The sequence below is a fragment of the Cervus canadensis genome, chromosome 13, assembly GCF_019320065.1.
Source record: "Cervus canadensis isolate Bull #8, Minnesota chromosome 13, ASM1932006v1, whole genome shotgun sequence".
Classification (NCBI taxonomy): Eukaryota; Metazoa; Chordata; class Mammalia; order Artiodactyla; family Cervidae; genus Cervus; species Cervus canadensis.
This window is the reverse complement of record NC_057398.1, coordinates 36,252,534-36,278,516: the sequence shown is the minus strand read 5'-3', so window position 1 is coordinate 36,278,516 and position 25,983 is coordinate 36,252,534. Positions and strand designations below refer to the sequence as shown.

The 25,983-nt window shown below is 39.3% G+C and overlaps 1 protein-coding gene and 1 non-coding gene across 8 annotated transcripts in view; one reads left to right on the top strand and one right to left on the bottom strand.

Annotated features, from left to right (window-relative positions):
* KIF1B (kinesin family member 1B) overlaps positions 1–25,983 on the bottom strand; it is a 150,426-nt gene that overhangs the window by 113,555 nt on the left and 10,888 nt on the right. For all 7 annotated transcript variants that reach the window (XM_043484805.1, XM_043484806.1, XM_043484799.1 and 4 more), the window contains exon 2: positions 22,847–23,026. In XM_043484805.1, the coding sequence (XP_043340740.1) occupies positions 22,847–22,952 (106 nt within the window). In that variant the 5' untranslated portion in view covers positions 22,953–23,026. The remainder of the gene's footprint in view (positions 1–22,846; positions 23,027–25,983) is intronic.
* Positions 21,294–21,399, top strand: LOC122452630. Its single transcript, XR_006272790.1, has one exon. It is a non-coding gene; the product is annotated as a U6 spliceosomal RNA (small nuclear RNA).

Below are 25,983 nucleotides of genomic sequence, written 5' to 3'. Positions count from 1 at the left end.
AAAATAAAATGTAGAAAAATTATTGAATTAATCCAACCACTGCTTGAAACAAACTCTTTTTAAAGATCTTATTATCCATTTAAGAAAAGCATTTAGTAAGGAGGCATTCATTGGAAGGATAGTTTTATTTCTGAAATCATTATTTACATCAAAAGTGATTTCTTGTGTAATTAATCCAGTCACATACTTCAGGGACTAGACTGAATACTGAGGCTTGGCCTCCCTTGCTCCCTCACATACACAAAGCTTTAGTACCTCATATTTCACATGGAATAGAATCTTTGTAACATGTGGCCATGAAGTCGCCTCAAAGACCAGGCATCTCAACCAACCCACTTCTCTAAGGCAGGGCCACATCCCAAGCTATCAGTGAGATCAGGATTAAAAAATAAATCTGTCCCATGGGCAGCTGCTGCTTGGGACACAAATAGCAACAGTTGCTACGGTGCCTAGTTCTCTCTCACTGGATTTCACAGGGTATGGCCACACTTATGTTCCAACCTCAAATGCTGACAGAGGATTAATAAGGCTCACAGCACATAATCATGTGACAAGGAGACATGGTTCTAGAAAGAACATCTCCCCCCCACACAAATGGTAATCTAAGCAAATAAGTATGTTTCAAAACAAAAGGCCCTACCTGCAAGATTTAAATAGCGGCCGACATTCATGGAGCATTTAATCCGGCTGTAAGTACTTTCTATGCACAGACCTATTTAATCCTCCCAATCACCTAAAAGGCAGATGCTTTATTAACTCCATTTTATAAAGAAACCATCACAAAGAGGTTAAGGAAAACCCAAGGCTACAGGGCTAGCTAGAGGCAATTCAGGATGTGAATCTTGGGAGTCCAGCTCCTAAGCCCAGACACCCACTACTCAAATACTCCGCTCATGCAGTGATCACCAAGGAAAACACAGTAAGTCATTTTTATACATGCGATTGTGCATGTGCATGTGTACGCACATTTATGACCACCTCAGACCCAAACTGTATGGCAGGCTTTGTTCAGAACTCTCCTCATCCATATGAAACAAGGAACTATGAGAATTACAGTTCCTAAAAGATGAAAGACCACACAGACACTCTACCAAGAAAACGGAAATTAGCATCATACTTGGTGAACCAGATTCCAGGTTTCAGTGGCTCAACAAAAAGGAAAATCACAAGATATAGGAAATGACCTATGAAGTAGTCGTCACCACTCAAAACCATGGTGAATACCTGCTGTCAGAAAACTTTAAGCCATACTTTATTCACTCTTAGGCTACTCACCGGCAGTACCAATCTGCCAAGAGCAATTTAAGAAAGGGCAAGTTTTCCAATCTTACCCCCTTTGTTCTCCTTTCTCTAGTAAAGCAAAAGAAAAACTACTCCAGCGAACACAAAATCCTTTTCCTCTTCCTTAACAGACCCTTTTCCCTGATCTTTGAAACTTCTGAAACTAATAAATATTCCTAACTTCCAGCTTCAAAATCAAGCTGCTTTTTATTTTTATCTATTGCTTTGCTTTCCAGCTATTATGTATTCCACTCAGCACACAGATGCATGAATTTATTTAACAAACTTTGGCAGCGGTGGGGGCACATTTGCTGTGTATTAAGTGTTTTGTATACAAAGAAAGATAAGAAAGATACACCTTTTCTTTTTCAAATTTCTACTGAATGTTTATATTTTATTGAAGTAATACTGGTTTACAACATTAGATTAAGTTCATGTGTACAACATTTTATTTCTACTTCTGACTACTCTACATCAAACTGCTTTTTAAAAACTGCCTTATTATTAACAAAAGTATCTTTACTTCAACATAAATAAATAAATAAAAACAGAATTTTTAAAGAGCCATTTATGTTAACAGTTATGTCAAACAAGATGAAATTTACCCACAATATTTTAAAAATTTTAATTGCTAAATGAAATAAGACACCTTGGAAAAATGCAAAATTCAATATTCTTGTTACATGTTGGGGCGGGAGTGTAGGCAGACTCGGAAGGCATAGGTTATTTCTTTTTTTTTTATCTGCCGGTTTCTTTTTTTTTTTTTTCATTTATTTTTATTAGTTGGAGGCTAATTACTTTACAATATTGTAGTGGTTTTTGTCATACATTGACATGAATCAGCCATGTATTCCCCATCTCGACCCCCCCCCCACCTCCCTCTCCGAAAAGGTTATTTCTATATATTAGAATGGGCAGCAGTTAAAGAGTTGTTTTATACTATTCTTTATATTTACATACACATTACATAAATATTATCTTGAATACATTATATATTTACTAGCAAAGAATTTTAAGACTCCAGAACTCTGTAAAGAGAAAAAACTGTGATAAAGATAAAATATTAATGACAGCACTTGAATTCACAGGACAGGGCAATGAATTCACATTTTGAAAGGACGCGCCAGAGGATTTTTCTTTCTGAACAGCTAAAATCTAACTCACTTCCTTTAAGTCGACTAAGAAACAGGATGTCTCCAACCATTAATAAAAGAAGGGAGAGAGGAGAGTGTACATTTGTAAAGGATATAGGACTTGTAATCAGAGGACCAGTGTCAGTAAGAACAAGAAATATATTTAGATTTTCTTATGACCTTGGGTGTTGTTACACTTTCGTATCCTCTCTAAAACTGAGGTAATACCTAGTTCACAGGATTGAGGAAAGCACTATACAAATGCTAATTTTCAAAACTAGATATTTTATCTTGTTTTAAATTCCCTCAATGGGTATGATAACCCATATTCTATGGGTTTTTAAACCAAAGTGAGAAAAGTTTACTGGTAAAATAAGCTAATGCATAATATAAGAATTCAACTTCTTGGCAAGGGTCAATGAATCAATACTATATTGGAGTTCTTGAGACGTGACATCAAATCTCTGGTGCTCCCACCCTATTAAAGATCCTTTTGGTACATGGACCATGTCTTATGGATCCTCTGTGCTGCCCTACATCAAGAAGGCACTCAGATGAATGTCCTCCACAGGTCACATACAATTTTTATTTCATTAAATCCTGTACCATTTTCAGGAAAAACAACAAAAAAGAAAAACCAAAACAGTATATACCTATGCAGTATACACGTAAAATACCAGTAGTTTAAAAAAAAAAAAAAAACAATAAATTTTATCAACTTTCACCAAAGAGAGAAAGAACTCCATCACTGAAAAGACTGGGCAATATTTAAAACAGTGATTCTTGTATCAAAGTCAAATGAGTGAAAACAGTGTGCAGGGCTTCTAATTTGTCTCTCATTCTTTTCTCGGGCTCCAAAAACACTGCAAATGGTGACTGCAACCATGAAATTAAAGGACACTTGCTCCTTGGAAGAAAGCTATGACAAACCTGGAGAGCACATTAAAAAGCAGAGACATTACTTTGCCGACAAAGGTCCATCTAGTCAAAGCTATGGTTTTTCCAGTAGTCACGCATGGATGTGAGAATTGGACCATAAAGAAAGCTGAGCACCGAAGAATTGATGCTTTGGAACTGTTGTGTTGGAGGAGACTCTTGAGAGTCCCTTGGACTGCAAGGAGACCCAACTGGTCAATCATAAAAGAAATCAGTCCTGAATATTCATTGGAAGGACTGACGCTGAAACTCCAATACTTTGGCCACCTGATGCAAGAGCTGACTCACTGGAAAAGACCCTGATGCTGGGAAAGACTGAGGGCAGGAGGAGAAGGGGATGACAAAAGATGAGATGGTTGGATGGCATCACCGACTCGATGGACATGAGTTTGAACAAACTCCAGGAGTTGGTGATGGACAGGGAAGCCTGGTGTGCTGCAGTCCTTGGGGTTGCAATGAGTCTGACACGACTGAGCAACTGAACTGAACTAAAAGCACTCACATGTGAATGGAACTATAGCAATTAATGAATACGTTAAACATTTAAACCATATTTTCACCAATGCAAAAGGTATTACAAATATAGTATGCCTCCCAGGGTCAAGTGTCATCAGTGTACAGGCTTTCTCTAGGATAAATCAATACTTCTTCAAGGAAAGGATTCCTGGTATATTTTGAGGACTGGAGTTAAACATAATTCTATTTTATAAAGTGCTGCGTTATACTTCATGGTGCTTTATTTCATATAAAATTATTTCACACAGCTTTTCAAGACTCCTTCTGCATCTGAGTCCTCCTCTTCTATCAAGATTTCTCTAGACACTGTATACTCCAGATCTGGACCCACCTCCACTAGCAATTTTCTATAGACTACCATGGAATCACTTATGACTTTTTTCTCTCACCCTCCACATCTCATCTATGCTGTCAGTTCCATTTTGAAAATATACTGAGAATCTCACAACTTGTCACCACCACCATTCTCACCATCCTGGGGCAAGCCACCTTCTCTCCCACCTGGATGACTGCAACACTCCTAACTGGGCTCCCCACCTATCCCTTGGACCTCTGAAAAGGCTCATCTCCACGCTGCAGGTAATGATCCTTCTTAGACACAATCCAGACCAGCTCCAAGATGAGCCTCCAGGGAACCCTCCAATCATACACTGAACAAAACTCCACTCCCTCCGCAACCTCCTCTCCAAAGAAGCACCCTTCACTCCAGTCCCACTGGCCTTCTTACTAGACAGACATACATTCTCATCTCAGGGTCTCCATACTTACTACTCTGCAGGAATGCTTTCTCCCTGGTATCTGACCAGCACACTCCCCAATTTCACACAGGTCTCCAACTGAACATCATTTTATCACAGGGCCCTCTTCTGACTATCCGATTTAAATCAGCATTCCCTTCACTCTCCATCCTCTTACCCTGCCTGACTTTTCTTTATTGCTCTCATAAGTACCTGACTTATTATATGAGTCACTGAAGTGTAAGTAAGTTCCATGAGACCAGAACTTCTGTTTCATTCACTGCTCTACTCTCTAGTACCAGAAAAGTGCCTTACACATGGTAGATACTCAATATATACCAAAGAGCCAATGAATTTGTTAGTTTTATCTTTCCTTATAGATTGTCACTTCTTTGTGGCTGGAAACCATGACTCCTCTTTCTATATCACTCACAGTGCTGACTTGGTAAGTAGGTGATGCTTATGTGTGAACTGGAAGGTAGCTCTCTCAACACCATTTGCTTCCTGAGTCTTCTCCCTGAGTAGCCAACGTTTCTGGCAAGAATCATTAATGTCTGGGAAGGAGGTATCTAAATTTCAACCCAGAGAACAGAAATACAGTTTCTAGGAAACAGCAGTAGTAGGTAAACCAGGAACAGGAGGAAAAATGACCAGGTTTTAAATAGTATAGGCATAGGAAGAAGTATTGATGGAGGTCAGCAGGAAGGGCAAGGATAATGGACAGTAGTACGTTGGAGGTACAAGGGTGGAATGGGTATTCAGAAACCCTCTTCTTCCCCAGGTCTTCAGAATTGTCTCTTCGGTGGTTTGGTGATTTTAAAATAAAAAAAAACAAACAAACCTGCTGCCAAGCAGGAGACACAGGTTTGATCCCTGAGTCAGGAAGATTCCCTGGAGAAGGAAAAGGCAATTCACTCCAGTATTCTTGCCTGGAAATCCCATGAACAGAGAAGTGTGGCAGGCTACAGTCCATGGGGTTGCAAAAGAGACAGACACGACTTAGTGACTAAACAACAACAACTCACAGTTCGTATTTCACAGGAAATTCAGAATCTCATGGCAGACAGAGGTATCTTACCATTGAAATCTATTGCTGCAAAATTTTCTCCTGTCATCTATACATGATAAGCTTGCCTTGCATGAGACTTCTTATGTAGGTGTGAAACACATTCTTGACCTCACACACAAGGCACACACCCAAGAGGCACTGCCCTATCATAAACACTAGAAGATGTAAATAAATGCTAAGTTCTCAGCATTCAAGTAGTTCCACCTTCCCAAGTAGTTCCCCTGAAACATACATTCAATTAGAAGGGTGAGGTGCTCAGCATCTGGCTCAATGCCCAGCACAGAGCAGAGACTCAACAGGAAGTGGCTGAATCACTGTTGAGTATCACAGCTACAACCAGAATGGTGCATCACTCAAAGCCCTTCAACAAAAGTACTGTCCCAACAGCATCCATCCAGAAAAGTCCATGCTCCTGATCTTTCTGCCTATCTTCCAGTGGTCCCTGTCCTGTGTATGCGTACGTGTACTCAATGAGCTCCCAAGTCTGAAACAAATCTAGTTTCTACACTAACATCACTCTTTCTCAAAGGAAGCGTTATTGCAGAATATTCCAAGATCCTAACTGAACAAAGGAAAAGTTAAACAGCTCTTTCTTTATTGGGCACATGTACCGAGCACATTTATGAAGTACAAACTATGTCCCAGACACTGGGCTAGGGATGTGTTGGCAAGCAAGAGAGTTCTTTCTGCCCTTCCAGAGCTCAGAATCAATGGAGGAGACAGACATACAATCCCACAAAATAAATACATGCTTTCAAATTCTGGCAAGATCCATACTACACAAGCATTGGGTCCTATAAGAACATATAAACAGGAATATATAAAAGGAAATATACAAAAAACAGACACTTTGTAGTCAGTAGACTCTGACTTGGTTAAAGAGAAAGCCAGGCTGAAGGATAAGTACGAGACAGTGCTGATAATATTAGCTAACACTTCCCAGGCGGGCAATAGGGGTAAAGAATCCACCTGCCAATGCAGGTGACACAAGAGACGAGAGTTTGATCCCTGGGTCAGGAAGACCTCCTGGAGTAGGAAATGGCAACCCACTCTAGTATTCTTGTCTGGAAAATTCCATGGGCAGAGGAGTCTGGTGGGCTACAATCCATAGGACCACAAAGAGTTGGACACGACTGAGCACAAACAGTTCGTATGTCCCAAGCACCGTGCTAACACATCACATGGACTCACTCATTTAACCCGAATAATAACCTTATGCAATCATCATCTCCACTTCATGTTCGGAGCACCTGAGCTGCCCAAGGCCAGAGCCTGAACTGGAATTTAGACCATCTGACTCCAAGGCTCTGAACCACTGGGCAAAGTGTATCCCAGGCCAGGGAACTGCACTAAGCAGCCCTGGGGCAAAAAGAAGCATGTGAATAGCAGGTACTGGTTTGACAGGTGAAGTTCAAGTGCAGTGAGCAGCAAAGAGTAGAAAACCACTAAAATCTCAGGGTCGTGGGCAGACTCCTAGGAGCAGGTGAATCCCTGACCAATGAGAAGCCTGATGGATGGGCCACAGCATGTAGAAAAGACTAGAAGAAAGCATGAATGGAAGCGTGGAGGCCAATTACACAGAACACAACCACCACTGTAGAACATCTGGGAACTTCTACTTGCCATTTACATAAAAACTCCCATGAGAACTGCATCAGGCATCAGAAACCTATAAGTTCCAGTATGTGGCATTTGTGGGGGCCAGGAGAAAGAAAGGTCCACTTCTATACCAAAACCATTGTGTTTCTTGATCCAAAATGGAATTTTTTCTTACAATTTGACCCAATATTCAATAATCAAAACCTATGATGATCCAGAAAATATTTCTAGAAGATATTATCAAATATTTTAACAGTGAAGAAAACAGAATACTACAGAAGATTTGATCTAACCCCACTGTGAGTATCCAATATCATTCTAGGGTTCATCTATAACTCGGCACATAATAAACTGTAAGCACCAATTTTCTTATCTGTAAACTGGATATAATAATAGAGCCTAACTTTATAGAATTGTTGGACACCAATCAATGTCAAGAGTTTTAGCTCAGGACCTAGCATGAAGTAAATACTCACAATATTCTTTCATTTAACAAATATTTGGGTGCCTACCATGCCCCAAGCAAGAAGGTATCCAGTGAAAGCCTTGAAGGAGCTTACATTCTAACCAGGAAATCAGACAGTTAACTAAGAGAGATAGTATAACTTGGTGAAGAAAGTTAAAGAAGAGTGAGGAGATACAAAATGGCAATGGAGGTGGGAGGAGTGATAAGAACAGGCAGACTGCCATGTCTGAGAAGATGATGTTTGAGCAGGGTCTGCAGGACATTTAGGGTACTGCAGGGCCACCATAATAAACAATAATGACCTGTGAAGTAACAGAGCTAGCCAGATCGTGTGGTCAAGGTGAGACTCTTTAGTTATATTCTAAAAGTGACAAGAAACCAAGAAAGGATTTAAAGCACCGGGGTGAAACAATGAGGTTTCAGTTCAGTTCAGTCACTCAGTCATGTCCCACTCTGCAACCCCACAGAATGAAGCACGCTAGGCTTCCCTGTCCATCGCCAACTCTCCGAGCTTGCTCAAACTCACATCCACCGAGTATGTGATGCCATCCAACCATCTCATCCTCTGTAGCCCCCGTCTCCTCCTGTCTTCAATCTTTCCCAGCATCAGGGTCTTTTCCAATAAGTCAGCCCTTCACATCAGGTGGCCAAAGTATTGGAGCCTCAGCTTCAGCATCAGTCCTTCCAATGAAGATTCAGAGCTGATTTCCTTGAGGACTGACTGGTTGGATCTCCTTGCAGTCCAAGGGACTCTCAAGAGTCTTCTCTAACACCATAGTTCAAAAGCATCAATTCTTCGGCACTCAGCTTTCTTTATGGTCTAACTCTCACATTCATACATGACTACTGGAAAAACCACAGCTTTGACTAGATGGACTTTTGTTGGCAAAGTAAAGCCTCTGCTTTTTAATACACTGTCTATGTTTGTCATAGCTTTTCTTCCAAAGAGCTAACATCTTTTAATTTTATGGCTGCAGTCACCATCTATAGTGATTCTGGAGCCCAAGTAAGTAAAGTCTGTCACTGTTTCCACTGTTTTCTCATCTATTTGCCATGAAGTGATGCGACTGGATGCCACGATCTTAGTTTTTTGAATGTTGAGTTTTAAGCCATGTCTAAAATAGGACCCTGGCTACTGTATAGGAACAAAAGCAGAAGGAGAAAGACAGGAAGCTACTGGAGTGTTCTTGGACAAGAGTGCAAATGATAAAAGTAACCAGGTTCAGGAGAGATGGTGCAAGCAGAGAAAACAGAATTGATTTACTGATGAATTACCCATGGCCTGTAAGAAAAAGAGAGAAGACCAGAGTGACTCTAATATTTCTGGTCTAAGAAACTAAAAGAATTGGAAGAATGAAGGAAGAGCCACTTTAGCTGGGTGAGGAGGGGAAATCAGTTCTGTTGAAGACATGCTGAGTTTGAGATAACTTCCTAGATCTTTCAGTTCAGTTCAGTTCTTTAAGTACAATTAAGCTAGCAGTTGGGTAGACAAGTCTAGAGTTCTAAAAAGGGGTTCAGGCTGGAGAAATGAGTTTGAGAGTTACTGTCACCTCAGAGACATTTAAAACCTTGAGCCTAGATGAAAGCACCTAGGGAATCTGTCTTCTCTGGAGAAAAAGATATCAAAGAGAAGAGACGAAATCCTGGTGTACTTTCAACACAGGAAATGCGGTAAGAGAAGAAAATGGCCTGTGAGGAAGGCAGGCAATCAGGAAAGCACAGGATCCTGAGAGACAAGAGACAAAGGAAGTCAGGCTATGTTAGCTACTGTCATTAGTGTTTATTATCGTAACCCATCTTCTGGACTCCCCAGAGGAAGAGTCTTTTTTGTTCAGGTGATCTACTCGCATCCCCATAACTCACTCTGTTCATCCTCATTTCTGGGCCTTGGTTCCCATCACCATCCACATCTCATCTGGCTTCAAGGCTGTTTTCTTAAGTCTCCCTTCATAAATCAGAAAGGCAGCCTTAGAACTGAAGGTGTGATTTGATTGTATCTTCCCCAAGTCCACAGGGTAGATAACTTCACATTTATTTATCTTCCCCTGCAACTTTCACACCTTGCCCCTTTTGTCTTCAAACTTTTTTTTCTTCCTGCTGAAATCCCTCACCTTAGGAGACCTAGAGAAGAGTGAACAGGATAGCATCTTTCATGTAAAGGCCTGAAGACCCTTATCCAAGATAAATGGAAATGCCTTTAAAATGATTTCTATAAAATGTTCTATAGGTTTTGTTGATGAACCATAAGACCATCTTCTCTTTCTTGGAGTCCAACCAAGTCCAAATTAGCTTTTAAAAGATTGCTAAATCCCCCAAATTAACCCCCTTATTTCCCTTGCCTTCTTTCCAACTTTGTTACTTCAGCATCAAGATGCAGAAATAATGTTTTAATTACTAAGTCCTAGAAAACAAGGCAGTCAAAACAAGAGTTGTACTCAAAAAGCCCTTTTATTCTCCAGAATAAATTTGTTTATCTAATATCTCAAAGTCTCTATGTAGCAATTACACTGTTGTTGGCAAACTATTAAAGATTTTGCCTGCAACTACAATTAACATATCATTGTGGCAACAGTGTAACTTTAACTTTTCTAAAACAGCATGTTTTGAGCTTGTTAAAAATCCCAGTGATATCTTCAGCACCAACTTCCATTTCCAAAAGCTTTCTATATCCAAATTTAAGAAATATGGCATTTTTCTTAAATTTATATCCAAAACCATAAAACTAAACCCCATAAGCAGCTTCTTCCCAACTTAAAATAGTGTATTTTCAAAATATATTAAAATGGTATAACGTATATTACCATAAAGTCGATTTGAGCAAAAGACTGACAATCATAAAACTTCCTAATCATTTAAAACAACAAAATTAGATTCTAAATCTTATAAAATAGGATATGTGTTTACTACATAGCTGACGCTTGAACAACACAGGTTTGAAATCCATGGGTCCACTTATATGTGGATTGTTTTCAATAGTAAACACACAGTACTACATAATCGAGGGTTGGTTAAACCCATGGATCCAAACCACGGATACAAAGAGTCAACTCAGATTATGGGCAGATTTTAAACTGCAAAGAGTCACCACCCTAACCCTCTTGATGTTCAAGGGTCAACTATATACTCAATCTCAGAGTATTAAAAAGTAAGTCAGAAAGAGAAACACAAATACCATATGATAGCACTTATATGTGGAATCTAAAATATGACATAAATGAATGTAGTTACAAAACAGAAACAGACTCAGAGACATGGAAAACAAACATGTTTACCAAAGGGGAAAAGAGGGTAGAAGAGAGATAAATTAGGAGTTCGGGATTAGCAGATACAAACCACTATATATAAAAGTAGAGGAACAACAAGGTCCTACAGAGCATTGGGAACTCTATTCAATGTCCTGTAATAAATCATAATAGAAAAGAATATCAAGAGGAAAATAGAAATAAAAAGATATATATATATCTATATCAGAATCACTTTGCTGTACACCAGAACCTAACATTGTAAATCAACTACACTGCTGCTCAGTCGCTCAGCTGTGCTGGACTCTGTGACCCCATGGACTATAGCACTCCAGGATTCCCTGTCCTTCACTATCTCCCAGAGTTTGCTCAAACTCATATCCACTGAGTCAGTGATGCTATCCAACCATCTCATCCTCTGTCGCCCCCTTCTCCTGCCATCAGTCTTTCCCAGCATTGGAAAAAGCATCATTTTCCAATAAGTTGGCTCTTCGCATCAGGTGGCCGAAGTATTGGAGCTTCAGCTTCAGCATCAGTACTTCCAATGAATATTCAGAGCTGATTTCCTTTAGGATTGACTGGCTGTATCTCCTTGAGCTCAGTCTTCTTTACAGTCCAACTCTCACATCCATACATGACTACTGGAAAAACCACAGCTTTGACTAGATGGACCTTTGTCAGCAAAGTGATGTCTCTGCTCTTTAATACACTGTCTAGGTTTGTCATAGCTTTTCTTCCAAGGAGCAAAAACCTTTTCATTTCATGGCTGCAGTCACCATCTGCAGTGCATCTGCAGTGATTTGGGAGCCCAAGAAAATAAAGTCTGTCTCCCTGCTTCTATTGTTTTCCCACCTAGTTGCCATGAAGTGATGGGACCAGATGCCATGATCTTAGTTTTTTGAATGTTGAGTTTCAAGCCAGCTTTTTCACTCTCCTCTTTCACCTTTATCAAGAGGTTCTTTAGTTGCTCTTCACTTTCTGCCATTAGGGTGGTGTCATCTGCACTTGAGGTTACTGATATTACTCCTGGAAATCTTGATTCCAGCTTGTGCTTTATCCAGCCCAGCATTTCTCATGATGTACTCTGCATATAGGTTAAATAAGCAGGGTGACAACATACAGCCCTGACATACTCCTTTCCCAATTTGGAAACAGTCTGTTGTTCCTTGTCCAGTTCTAACTGTTGCTTCTTAACCTGCATACATGTTTCTCAGGAGGCAGGTAAGGTGATCTGGTATTCCCATTTCTTTTAAGAATTTTCCAGTTTGTTGTGATCCACACAAAGGCTTTAGCATAGTCAATGAAGTAGAAGTAGATGTTTTCCTGGAATTCCCTTGCCTTTTCTATGATTCAGTAGATGTTGGCAAATCAACTATACTTCAATTAAAAGAAAAAAAAAATGAGGGTTCTGGAGTCAGACAGCACCGGTTCATTTTCTATTTCTCTCAGTCCTAGATGTGAGACCTCAGGCAAGTTAACCAGAATTCATGCCCTCATCTGTGATATGGGGAAAATAAGAATATCTGCCATAGGACTGTTCCGGTAATTAAATGAGTTAGTCTGTAAGGGCCTAATTGCGGCTGGCACAGCTTAAGTGTTTATTATTGTGTTAACTGGTAATCGTGGTGGTTTTTCCCCCACTGAAAGGCAATTTAAAAAGTAAAACCTGCTTTTGTTTTCCTCTTCACCAATTTTGCCTTCTCCATTTTATTCACAGCTACAAAAGGAACTCTGGAATCAGACCTGAACAATGTCACAGGGAAACAGTAACTGTAGTTAAATCATTTCCTCATTTGTACAGCTTCTGCTAATTCTGGTCCTACAGTTTTCTGTTCTGCCAAAACAAAAGAGGCTTCCCAGACATTCTCTATCTTTCCTGGCCCCACCCCTCAATTATTCAGCTCTCTCTCCTAAAGCCTCATAAAAGGTCACCACACTGCTTTGATCACTTATCTCTCAGACTAAACACACTCTGGGCCCCTAGTTGCCTCCCAGCCTGTGCTTGCAGAGTAACAAAAATCTCAATTCCCACAGATGCTCTCAAGGACCTAATTTCGTATTTCTTTTTCTTACCACCTATTGTACAAAGCATACATCTCTACACAGTACAGCCAAGAACAGTTCTTACCCCACTAGAAATGTTTTTTCATAAAATAAGCACGTTGTTGATATATGACCAGAAATTAAATCTCCAGAAACCAACTTGGCCCATGAGACGACAGGCAGCAGCAGCCCCTTCCTTTCTCGGTCTCTCTAACCACGCTCCTTGCTTCCTAGCTCTCACTGCAGTGCTTCACACTTCACTGGGCAGCTACCAAAAGCAATCAGCACTTCGATGTTGGCACAGACTTTCAAAAATGAACTAAAAAAAAAAAAATGAACTCCAAAATATCTCTTGAGAATCACAAAGAAGGCATTAAAAAACAACAACAACAACAAAACTGGGCATGGTTGCTTTCCCCTTTGAAAAAAGCAACAAATGCATATAAAAAGGCCACCTGAAGTATAGTCTGGATTTAATCAAGACAACCTCAAAAGACTAGAACAGCAAAATGCAAAGCAGCAGGTTTCCTACAAGATTTTTTTCAGTCTTTCCTCTTTGCTGTTTCACAATCTAGATGTGAAAACAATTTATTTAGATAATTAAAGAACTCTTAATTATATATTATAATAAAAAGCAATTCCAAATATATAATACCAATGGCCTCCTCTTTTAATGACAGGCTCAACTGTTTCTGCCTTTAAATGTATATTCCCATCGAATACAACAATTTAGGTACCAAAAGCAACCACAAAAAACAATCTGACGGGGCTTCCCTGGTGGTTCAGTGGTAAAGAACTGCCTGCCAATTAAGGAGATAGGCGTTAGATCTGTGATCTGGGAATATCCCACGTGCTGCAGAGCAACTAAGCCCATGCGCCACAAATATTGAGCCTGTGCACCAGAGCCTGGGAGCCACAACTACTGAGCCCATGTGCTGCAGTAACTGAAGTTCGAGCGCCCTAGAGCCTGTGCTCTGCAACAAGAGAAGCCCAAGCACCGCAATTAGAGAGTAGCCCCCAACGCCAAAACTAGAGAAAAGCCCAAGCAGCACTGAAGACTAAGCATAGTGTAAAAAATAAATAAACAAAAATTTTTTAAATGCAATACCATGTTTAAAAGTGTTTTGTTTTTGTTCAATCGCTCAGTCGTGTCCAACTCTTTGCGACCCCATTCACTCCAGCACACCAGGCTTCCCTATCCTTCACTAACTCCCAGAGTTTGCTCAAACTCATGTTCATTGACTCGATGATACTATCCCACCATCTCATCTTCTGTCATCCCCTTCTCCTCCTGCCTTCAATCTTTCCCAGCATCAGGGTCTTTTCCAATGAGTCAGCCCTTCACATCAGGTGGCCAAAGTACTGGAGCTTCAGCTTCAGCATCACTCCTTCCAAGGAATATTCAGGGTTGATTTCCTGTAGGACTGACTGGTTTGATCTCCAAGCTGTCCAAGAGACTCTCAAGAGTGTTCTCCAGCACCACAGTTCAAAAGCATCAGTTTTTCAGCACTCAGCCTTCTTTCTGGTCCAACTGACATATTAGTACATGACTACTAGAAAAACCATAGCTTTGACTATATGGACCTTTGTCAGTGAAGTGATGTCTCTGCTTTTTAATAAACTGTCTAGGCTTGTCATAGCTTTTCTTCCAAGGAGCAAGTACCTTTTTTTTCCCCATAATATATATACTTTATTGAAGATTAGTTGAATTACAATATGTATCTTTTAATTTTGTGGATGCACTCACCATCCACAGTGATTTTTGGAGCCAAAGAAAATAAAGTCTACCACTGTTTCCACTTTTTCTCCATCTATTTGGCATGACATGATAGCACTGGATGCCACGATCTTATTTTTTTGAATGTTGAGTTTCCAGCCAGCTTTTTCACTCTCCTCTTTCACCTTCATTAAGAGGCTCTTTAGTTCCTCTTCGATTTCTGCCATTAGGGTGATATCATCTGCATTATCTGAGGTTATTGATATTTCTCCCAGCATCTTGATTCCAGCTTGGGATTCATCCAGCCCAGCATTTTACATGATGTACTCTGCCTATAAATTAAATAAGCAGGGTGACAACATACAGCCTTGATTAATTCCTTTCCCAATTTTGAATCAGTCCATTGTTCCATGTCCAATTCTAATCACTGCTTCTTGACATGCACACAGGGGAGGCAGGTAAGGAGGCCTGGTATTCCCATCTCTTTAAGAATTTTCCCCAGTTTGTTGTGATCCACACAGTCAAAAGCTTTGGTGTAGTCAATGAAGCAGTAGATGTTTTTCTGGAATTCCCTTGCTTTTTCTATGATCCAACAGACGTTGGCAATTTGATCTCTGGTTCTTCTGCCTTTTCTAAATCCAGCTTGTACATATGGAAGTTCTCAGTTCACATATTGTTGAAGCCTGGCTTGAAGGATTTTGAGCATTACCTGCTAGATGTGAGATGAGCCCAACTGTACAGCAGTTTTAACACTGCCCTTCTTTGGGACTGGAATGAAAACTGACCCTTTTCAGTCCTGTGGCCACTGTTGAGTTTTCCAAATTTGCTGACATACTGAGTGTAGCATTTTAATGGCATCATCTTTTAGAATTTGAAAAAGCTCAGCTGGAATTCCATCACCTCCATTAGCTTTGTTTGTAGTAATGTTTCCTAAGGCCCACTTGACTTCACACTCCAAGATGTCTGGCTCTAGGTGAGTGACCACACCATGGTGGTTATCCGGGTCATTAAGACCTTTTTAATACATTTCTTCTGTGTATTCTTGTCACCTCTTCTTAATATCTTCTGCTTCTATTAGGTCCTTATCGTTTCTGCCCTTTATTGTGCCCACCTTTGCATGAAATATTCCCTTGGTATTTCCAATCTTCTTGAAGAGATCTCTAGTCTTTCCCATTCTATTGTTTTCCTCTATTTCTTTGTACTGTTCACTTAAGAAGGCTTCCTTGTCTCTCCTTGATATTCTCTGGAACTCTGCATTCATTTGGCTACATCTTTCCTTTTCTCCTTTGCTTTTTGCTTCCCTCCTTTCCTCAGCAATTTGTAAGGCTACCTCAGTCAACAATTTTGCCTTCTTGCATTTCTTTTTCTTTGGGATGGTTTTGGTCACCACTTCCTGTACAATGTTATGACCCTCCACCCATAGATTTTTAGGCACTCTATCAGATTTAATCCCTTGAATCTATTTGTCACTTCTTCGTATAATCATAAGAGATTTGATTTAGGTCATACCTGAATGGTCCAGTGTTTTTCCCTACTTTCTACAATTTAAGCCTAAATTTTGCAATAAGGAGCTCCTGACCTGAGCCACAATCAGCTCCCAATCTTGTTCTTGCTGACCAGACAGAGCTTCCCTGGTGGCTCAGACAGTAAAAAATCTGCCTGCGATGCAGGAGACCCAGGTTTGATCCCTGGGTGGGGAAAAACCCCTAGAGAAGGGAATGGCAACACACTCCAGTATTTTTGCCTGGGAAAGGCCATAAACTGAGGAACCTAGCAGGCTAGAGTCCACAGGCTTGCAAACAGTCAGACACAACTTAGAGACTAAACAACAAAACATAAAAAGAACAAATCTGAATCAGTTCTACTGAGATGGATAAACCTAGAGCCTGTCATACACAGTGAAAAGAAAGAAAGAAAGTGAAAGTCACTCAGTCATGTCTGACTCTCTTCGACCTCATGGACTATACAGTCCATGGAATTCTCCAGGCCAGGATACTGGAGTGGGTAGCCTCTCCCTTCTCCAAGGGATCTTCCCAACCCAGGGATCAAACCCAGGTCTCCAGCATTGCAGGTGGATTCTTTACCAGATGAGCCACAAGGGAAGCCCCATACAGAGTGAAGTAAGTCAGAAAGAGAAAAACAAGTATCGTATATTAATGCATATATATGGAATCTAGAAATATGGCACTGATGAACAGGAATAGAGACACAGACCAACAGACTTGTGGACAAAGCGGGGATGGAGAGGGTGGACAAACTGAGAGAGTAGGACTGAAACATATACACTTGTTGCTGTTGTTCAGTCACTAAGTTATGTCCGACTCTTTTCGACTTCATGAACTGCAGTATGCCAGGCTTCTCTGTCCATCACTATCTCCCTGAGTTTGCTCAAACGCATGTCCATTGAGTCAGTGGTGCTATCCAACTATCCCATCGTCTGTCATCCCCTTCTCCTCTTGCCCTCAATTTTTCCCAGCACCAGGTAAAATAGATAGCTAGCGGGAAGTTTCTGTATAACACAGTGAGCGCAACTCGGTGCTCTGTGATAACTTAGAGGGGCGGTGTGGAGCGGGGAGGTAGGGGCGAGGCTCAAGAAGGAGGAGACATGCGTATCTATGGCTGATTCATGCTGATGTATGGCAGAAACCAACACAACATTATAAAGCAATTATTCTCCAATTAAAAAGAAAAAAAAATGTGCTCACTAAGTTACAGATAAATTAATCTCATCTAGTAGAGGGTGCAATCTAATGCCCTTCCTTAAGACCTTAAACTTTATCCAGTATAAGAAAAACCTACGAAATAGGAATACATTCCAAAAAGTCAGCTTAGTAAGTTACCATATGAGAAATCATTGAATACCAAACAGAACTGTGAGAAGGCAACGGACAGTGCACCACCTGGACCTTCCCTTTATCAACTCATTCCAAAAGTCATTCTAAAGGACAAAATTGGTTTCAATCAACTCCAACTGAGTAAATATAATACCATCTCAGGGGCACCTTTATTTCTCCACCCCAAACACACACAATGAAAGGTCACTGCTATAGCTTGAAGTCCTTCTCTCTTTTTTTGCAGGTACAAAGTCTATTATTAGACACACACCACAACAACTAGTGGGAGAGCACACAGGGAAGTGGTTTGTTCAGTTAAGAAGCCAGGCAGAGATGCACCCCCAGAGAGAAGCGTGTGGCTGTCCCCCTTGGTGAGGAGGAGCCTAGTGCCAAGTCTGGACCACAGGAAAAGTGTTTCATGTCAGAATTTTTTAAAAAGTTTAATGCCACTGGTACCCAAGCTAATCTCATTCCCTGGCCAGGAATCAAACCCAGACCCTCTGTGCTGGCAGCACGGAGTCTTAACTGCTGGACTACCAGGCAAGTCCCATTTATTTTTGTGCAGTTATATTAATTTATGCCAGAAAAAGCATACAGATTTTTAAGAAGTCCTTTCAAAAGTCTTCCTTTCCAAGCTCTCCTTTGTCCCAGCCCTTCCCCCATTCCAGATTTTCATTAATGGACATGAAGTCATTCTCTGTACCAGTTGTGATGTGCAGCATGTGGTTTAGAAATGCACATATGTGAATGAAAAAGCCTTTTAAAATGTACAATGTAAGTAATCAGCAGGAAAAAAAAAACCCAAGATTTCTTTTATCCTACCTTAATACCTGGGCCTAGGGAAAAAGTAAATAAAAGACCCTAGGCTCAGGAAGATTAATAAAAATATGAAGGAGAATTACCAAAGGGCTGGAGCTAGACTATTACAAACTATTAAAAACAAAGCCAAAGATCAGAGGGGAATTTATGCAGTTTCAAAGCCTCCAGATTTACAAACACAACCTAACCATAAATGTGAGCAGTAAGAGGGTTAATTTTCTCCCATTTTCTTTTTTTAAAGTAATTAGACAATAAAAAATGCTTCCAAAGTGGGAGATACTTAGAATATAACGGGGTATTATTAAACAAAGCTATTTGTATGCACTCTAGCCTTCAAAATGTCAAGGCAGTAACATTTATCTGTGCCATGGAAAACACTCCCTCTGAGACCAGAAAGTGCTTGAATAAAACTGCCACTACTCAGTTTTCAACTCTGGCACATTCCCTAAAGTACTCTTCACCCTCTTCTACTTTTTCATAAGAGACCTTATGGCAGGAACATTCCACTGCATTCCATCTACAATCAGCTTTAATCCCCGTGAGCAGCAGTCCAGGCCAGCTTGCCAGCATAGCAGTCTTTTAACGCAGCTAACACATGTGGCTATAGCAAATTCATTTCATTTTTTGCAACAATTCGAGGTTCCAAATCCATGCTCTCTCCCAATCTTAAGCCCAATTTTTTAAAAAAAAACAAGCCATTAATACTTTCTAAATATAACAAATTGGCTCACATAAAATCTCTCACTCAGAAGGTATTTGGATTATGTATTAGTCAAATTACTAAGAAAATGCCATAGAAAATTGCAGGGAAAAAAAATAGAAAACAGTAGAAGGATGAAAAATGCCAAAAATTCTACAGGAAAACATCTCTGATACAATTAGTGAATAAGCTTTTGAAGAACAAACATCTTTCAGAGGAACCAAAATTACCCCAAACTTACTGAACCATGACAAAGCATTCAGCTAGAAAACTAACACTACTTTTTCTAAGGCTAATGAGGGATTTTTGTTTCAGTAGACTAATATTGTTTTAAAAGTCACAAATTTCTCCTGGAGAATGTTTAAATGCAAAGAGGCAATGTGTTACAGGAGCTTCCCAGGTGGTACAGTGGTGAAGAGACGCAGGAGACACAGATTAGATTCCTGGGTGGGGAAGATCCTCTGGAGTAGGAATGGCAACCCACTCCAATATTTCTTGCCAGGAAAATTCCATTGACAGAGGAGCCTGGCAGGGCTCCATGGGGTCGCAAAGAGTTGGACATGACTGACTGAGCACGTATGCATGCTTAATGTGTTAAAGAGAAAGAGAAAGAAAGAGCAAGGCCGAGCAGAGCCACTCAGACTGCTGTCTAGAAAGGATGTGGACAAAACAAGATGGAAAAACCATTGGTAGTTCAGCATGGTGTTTAAGCTGGTCCACAGGCTGGTTTTCATAGGACTAGTAGAATATGCCCAGGTCTACTTTTTTTTCTTCCAGGTCTATTCTAACCATATTAATTACTTTTAATAAAAACTAGGCATTTATTCTTGAATATTTCATCAAAAGACAAATATTTTCAATAATTCTGGAGATATTTTTGTGGAAATCAAACAAGAATGAGTAAACAAAACTCCAAAATTTATGGCCCTATCCTTAGAAAATGTTCAATTAGGAATCTTATTTCCTTCTTCAGTTTGCAATCTACCAGTAAACACACTTGAAATCTTTCATCCAGAGTGAATATCAGTATTTGGGTAATTTTACCTTTTTCCCCCAAACTAACATTATTGTCTATACAATCAAAATAATAAATTAAAAAAGGCAGTCATGTATCTTAGATACAATGAAGAGTAATACCTTTCTTACTAGCCATCAGTAAACTCAGTGAGGTTTTTAACCTAGATGATCAAAAAAAAAAAAAAAGAAAGAAAATCAAGTGGACCCAAATCCATTTCACATAACTATCCAGAACTACAGAAAATTTTTATTTTGCTACATACTCCTGAACTGTCAATAGATTAGCTTTTTTATATCTATTTAGTACTTAGCATATCATTACACATATAGTAGATACTTGTTAGTAAATAAAATCCCATTAACTTATATGGATATCCTTTCATGCTAAAATCTCAAAAAAAAAACAAAAAACCAATTTTGACAAGATACAAACATGAAGTTTTATTTGTGTGTTTACAATGCAATCAAGACTGAAAGGAAAGTTATTATTACACCTGCTACTAATTAAACCATCTGTCAAAGGAAATCTCCCCGTGAAGTTACTTCTGGGAAGAGGAACTCGTTGCCTGTGTGATGGGGTAAGAGGAATGATTGTACTGTATACTTTTCATACTTTTTGAAATTCATACCCTGTGAATGTCCTACCTATTCACAAAAATAAATCAAAAATTGGGGGGAAATTAGGTAATACTATTTGAGCTTGACAAAACTAGAAACATATAATCCATTTAAGATGTGGGCATTCTAAAATGATTACTCATCAAGGAAAAACATTAGTGTTATTACTTGTGCTAATAAGCATTTTCCTTTATTTTTATTATATGACTTTTGCATTCATGGATATGGTCTTTTAATACTCACTTTCTACCTAAAAGTTTTAATAAGATTTCCAACTCTACAAAGAAAGTACCAACATCCCAACCATGAATGAAACTCCATCTCCATGACACTGGGGATTTCTCCTGGATAGTCAGTATGCAAAACCGATCAGAGAAAAGTAGACCTTTTTGGAATCAATTCTGGCTCCTGATCCAGGATTTCCTAATGTCCACCCTTTAAAAGAACTTGTGATATATACCAGGACATTTAGAGGCAACACCAACAGTCAAAAATGCCTCCATACTAAGTTATAAATAAATGCATTTTTCAGAAAGAAACAAGAGACGCAATAATCAGAATTTAATGTGCTCACTTCAGCAGCACCTATACTAAAACTGGAATGATATGGAGAAGGTTAGCAAGGCCCTGTGCCAGGATTTAGCTATGTACTGTGTAAAACGTAATTCTTAAAATGAAATAGAAATAAGAACATAGCTTCAACAAGTGACATTTAAGAATATAACATTAGTAAGAGAGTAATACCGAATTCTGCATCTTTCTTTTACAATTATTCATAGGATATATAATTCACAGAATCACTGGCACAACTGACAAGAAAATGTAAAACACAAACAATGGTACAGCAGTTTAGACTCCAACATTTGACCCTTTTCCAAAAAATAGAATGTTCCAAGTCCTATTTAGCAAGTTCAGAAAGATGTGTTAGCAAAAGAAAGTTCAAAGTTGTATACGGGGGATAGGGGTGTGTGTGTGTGTGTGTGTGTGTGTGTGTGTGTGTGTGTGTGTGTGTGTGTGTGTGTGTGTGTGTGTGTGTGTGTGTGTGTGTGTGTGTGTGTGTGTGCGTGTGTGTCTAAGGCAAACTCACAGTAATAGAGAATGATGGCTTGGAGCTGGGGGAGAAAAGGAGAATCGAAGGGTACAAAGTTTTCTGGAGACCTAAAGTGCATCATGGTGACTATGGTTAATGATGTTTATGTAAAATTTGCTGAGAGAGTAGATCTCAAGTGTTCTTACCTTAAAAGGTAACTATGAAAAAGGTAACTATGAGAAGTGATGGATATGCTAATTAGATAGTGTTGATCATTTAAAAATGTATAAACATATCAAAGCACCACATTGTACACCTCAAATATAACATAGATTTATTTCCCACTGGGAGAATCCTCTACATAGAACACTGGCCCACAAACAGATAAGCATCTTTCCTCAAATATTTAGCATTAACTTGGGTCTGAAAGAACAACAATTCTACTTTATCCCAAAGTTACAGGTTTTAAAATGGTAGAACTTACCATTATTTAAGTAATAGTTTGCCTACAGACCCATATCAAGTAACTAATGCAAGTACCAAAAACTCCAGCTTCCGTCATTTTTCACCTAAGGAATTGTACAGAGAAACAAACCAGGAAGCAATGACTGATCATTTTTAGTAATAATTTACAAGTTTATTATCCGCTTTAGCTATATCTGTTGTTCAACTCAAAGAACCATCATAAGGAAGCAGTGTAAGTGTTAAGACCATCTTGGCAAGTTCAAGTACTATTGAAAATCAAAGAAGTAAAGCAATCTTGCACCCTCAATGAGGTATATTTCACAGCATTATTTACTAAAAATCACTGCTTACACCTTCACTATCTTGAAGATTTCAACTTACTAACACTAGCTAAATTCATTCAGTTCTCTAGGGAATTCTCAATTGTAAAGAAGAAGATAAACAGCCAATATTTAAATATGCTACAGCAAAAATCACAGGGGGAAACATTCAGTGGAACATTCAGAACAGCAAAGTTCAAAGTGTTACTAGCCACATGTTCACTTATTTTGATGACAGCAAGAAGGAAAGGCGGGGAAGGACAGGAAGATGAGACAGGACTGACAGAAAACAACATGCACTCACTGGTTGAGTTGCCCTGCATCTGAATGATGCACTTGGACTCTTTGCTGGTCTCTCGAGAATTGAAGGGCCGAACGCGGACAGCCACCTTCACTGAGGCCCCCGACATTCTGATGGTCTTGTTATATATACGAAGTCCAGAAATAAAGAATGAATCTTCTCAGGAAGTTATGTTCAAGTTTCCTTTAAAAAAGAAAAAAAGTTCATATAAGATAGGCAGAATTCAAGTAAACAAGGCTAACTTGAGCATAAGAGTTATTAAATCTTAGTACTATTTGTTTCCATTTCTAAAAATCTCATTCCTTTTCTTCCCTATAAATCTTGTATGTGTGCATGAATAAATCAGTCACCAGTCTTGTCTGACTCTTTGTGAACTCATAGACTATAGCCTACCAGGCTCCTCTGTCCATGGAATTTTTCAGGTAAGAATACTGGAATGGATTGCCATTTCCTCCTCCAGAGGATCTTCCCAACCCAGGGACTGAATTTGCATTCTCTTACACAGGCAGATTCTTTAGCACTGTGCCATCTGGGAAGCCCCACAAATCTTATATTCTCAACAATAAATTATCAGATAGAAAATTAAAGACTGTAATTTGTTTTCCTGTTCCATTATCTCTTTACCATACCTAAAAAGTCCCTAGACTTAATGATAAAAAATATTAACTGCAAAATAACAAACATCTTATTTACTCTGTTTTTCTGGATCAATTTTCAATAATATATGGAAAAAAATGTTTATCTGCTAAAGAGGGTTCCTACACAAGTAACTTCCCATCTGCAAAACTTATTGTTTTTAAAGAAATGCATTGAACTTCTTATATTTCAGTTTGAAACATCTAGTTCAGTTCAGTTCAGTCGCTCAGTCGTGTCTGACTCTTTGCGACCCCATGAATCGCAGCACGCCAGGCCTCCCTGTCCATCACCAACTCCTGGAGTTTACTCAAACTCATGTCCATTGAGTTGGAGATGCCATCCAGCCATCTCATCCTCTGTCGTCCCCTTCTCCTCCTGCCCCCAATCCCTCCCAGCATCAGGGTCTTTTCCAATAAGTCAACTCTTCGCATGAGGTGGCCAAAGTATTGGAGTTTCAGCTTCAGCATCAGTCCTTCCAATGAACACCCAGGACTGATCTCCTTTAGGATGGACTGGTTGGATCTCCTTGCAGTCCAAGGGACTCTCAAGAGTCTTCTCCAACACCACAGTTCAAAAGCATCAATTTTTCGGCGCTCATCTAGTTACACGGTGTATATTTCAACAGCCAAGGACAGAGATAAGCTCCAGCTAGCTTCTTTACCTGTAGGTATCCAGGAATTCCTTTAACTCTGATGACCCCTTTCACAGTTATCTCATTCGGCCCTCACAACGATCCTGTACAGTAATCAGAGACAGTTCCAAGAGACCCAAGTTCTACCCTCTGACCCAAGGGAGAATCAGTTCACTACATTTCACTATTGAATGAAGCCACAGGGAAAACTGAACATTTTCTAGAGGAATAGTTTTTGTCCCCACAGAATAAAATGAGCACTATTCTGCGAAAAGAACCCACATAAGTAATTTCCACAAGAAACAACAGATCTCAATCTGTACTCTGTTATATAAACATCTTTAAGAAGAACTGAACAAAAGAAAAAACTAAAAAAGAAAAATACTTACGGGTCCAATTACCAGAGACCAAATTTTTGGTCCTGAACAGTTTTTTCCACATAATTAAGTAACAGTTAAGAATACTCACCTCCAGCTGTACAACTAATGCTTTCCATAGGAAAAGGCATAAATACTCTATCTTATTTCTTGTTTTTTTGGGAACACGTCTGTTGTCTGTGTCTCACACCACCACCAGAATGCTCAGATATCTTGTCTGCTGGCACTTAAAATAGTATCTGATGAAAGAGCTCACTACATGTTTGCTGAAGGAATGAACTAATGAATTATATTTCCCAATTGTAAGAATTATCCTTTATGTGGTTTTTTTTTGTGTGTGTTTTAAATGATTACAATATTTATTGATATTAATATTTTTGTGTTTGCTGCAATGTTTTTTCCAGTCTGTTTCACATTTTATTTTACAATAAACAGATGGTTCTTTTTTTAGTACATCATTTAATTACAATTATTAAATGAAAGCTTAAAATTATTAACTCTTCCAATCTACATAACATGACCTATAGTCAGTAGCTGAGTACTCTGTTAAAGAGAGTGAATGAAGCATTCACAAAAAGCAAGACACAGAACACACTTTAACTCCTCAGAGTCCACTTTTATATACAGCCAGCATCTCAACACTCAATGTGTCCCATTATCTTCCCCCTAAAACTCACAATCTCTGCCAATCTTCCCATTTCTATCTGGCCCCATACCATAAACCTAGGAGTCATCTTTGCTTCCTTCTCTTTGAATCCTTTCATTAGTGGTAACATTATTCATGAAATACCGCATGAAAACTTTTAAAACATAAACTTCCATTTTTCTATCCCTTCCCTCCTCTCATTTCCTCTGCTCTATCCTTAATCCATGTCCTTACTACCTCATGCCTAGCATACATGCAATAGAGAAACCAATCTTTGAGCTTTTAGTTTTAATCCATGTCTTTAAATGGGGGCAAGGGGTTTGCACAAAACAATCACAGGATCTTTAGAAAAGTAAATGAGCCTAGACTTCAGATTTTGAGATAGGGCCCAGGTATGGCTAGTTTTGTTTTGTTTTCATCTTCTAAAAATTATGTTGTAAACCTCCAGCTGAGAACCCAACTTTACGCAATTGCTTAACCCTACTGCAGTATTAACCTTTCTAAAGCATGACTTTCAATTTCACTTCCAAATCCAAGAAACTTTCCTTACTCCCCAGTGCTTACAAGACCAGTCAAGGTACTCTGTGGCTGGTCAAGTGCCTTTACTATCCCACACACATTCTTTCATGTGTTCTAACAATTTCTCCCCCATGAACCTTCATTTTCCCCTCTAGCTGATGGCCCCACTCTAGTCTTACCTCTTTCAAATGAGGACCCAAACAAACATTCCAGGAATCACTGGTATTTCCTACAGCACTTATAACCCCAAATGCACTGTGAGAACACTGCTATCATTTTACATGACTATATTCCAGCTTGTATGCTCTTTAATAGCTTCCCAAAGTGAACA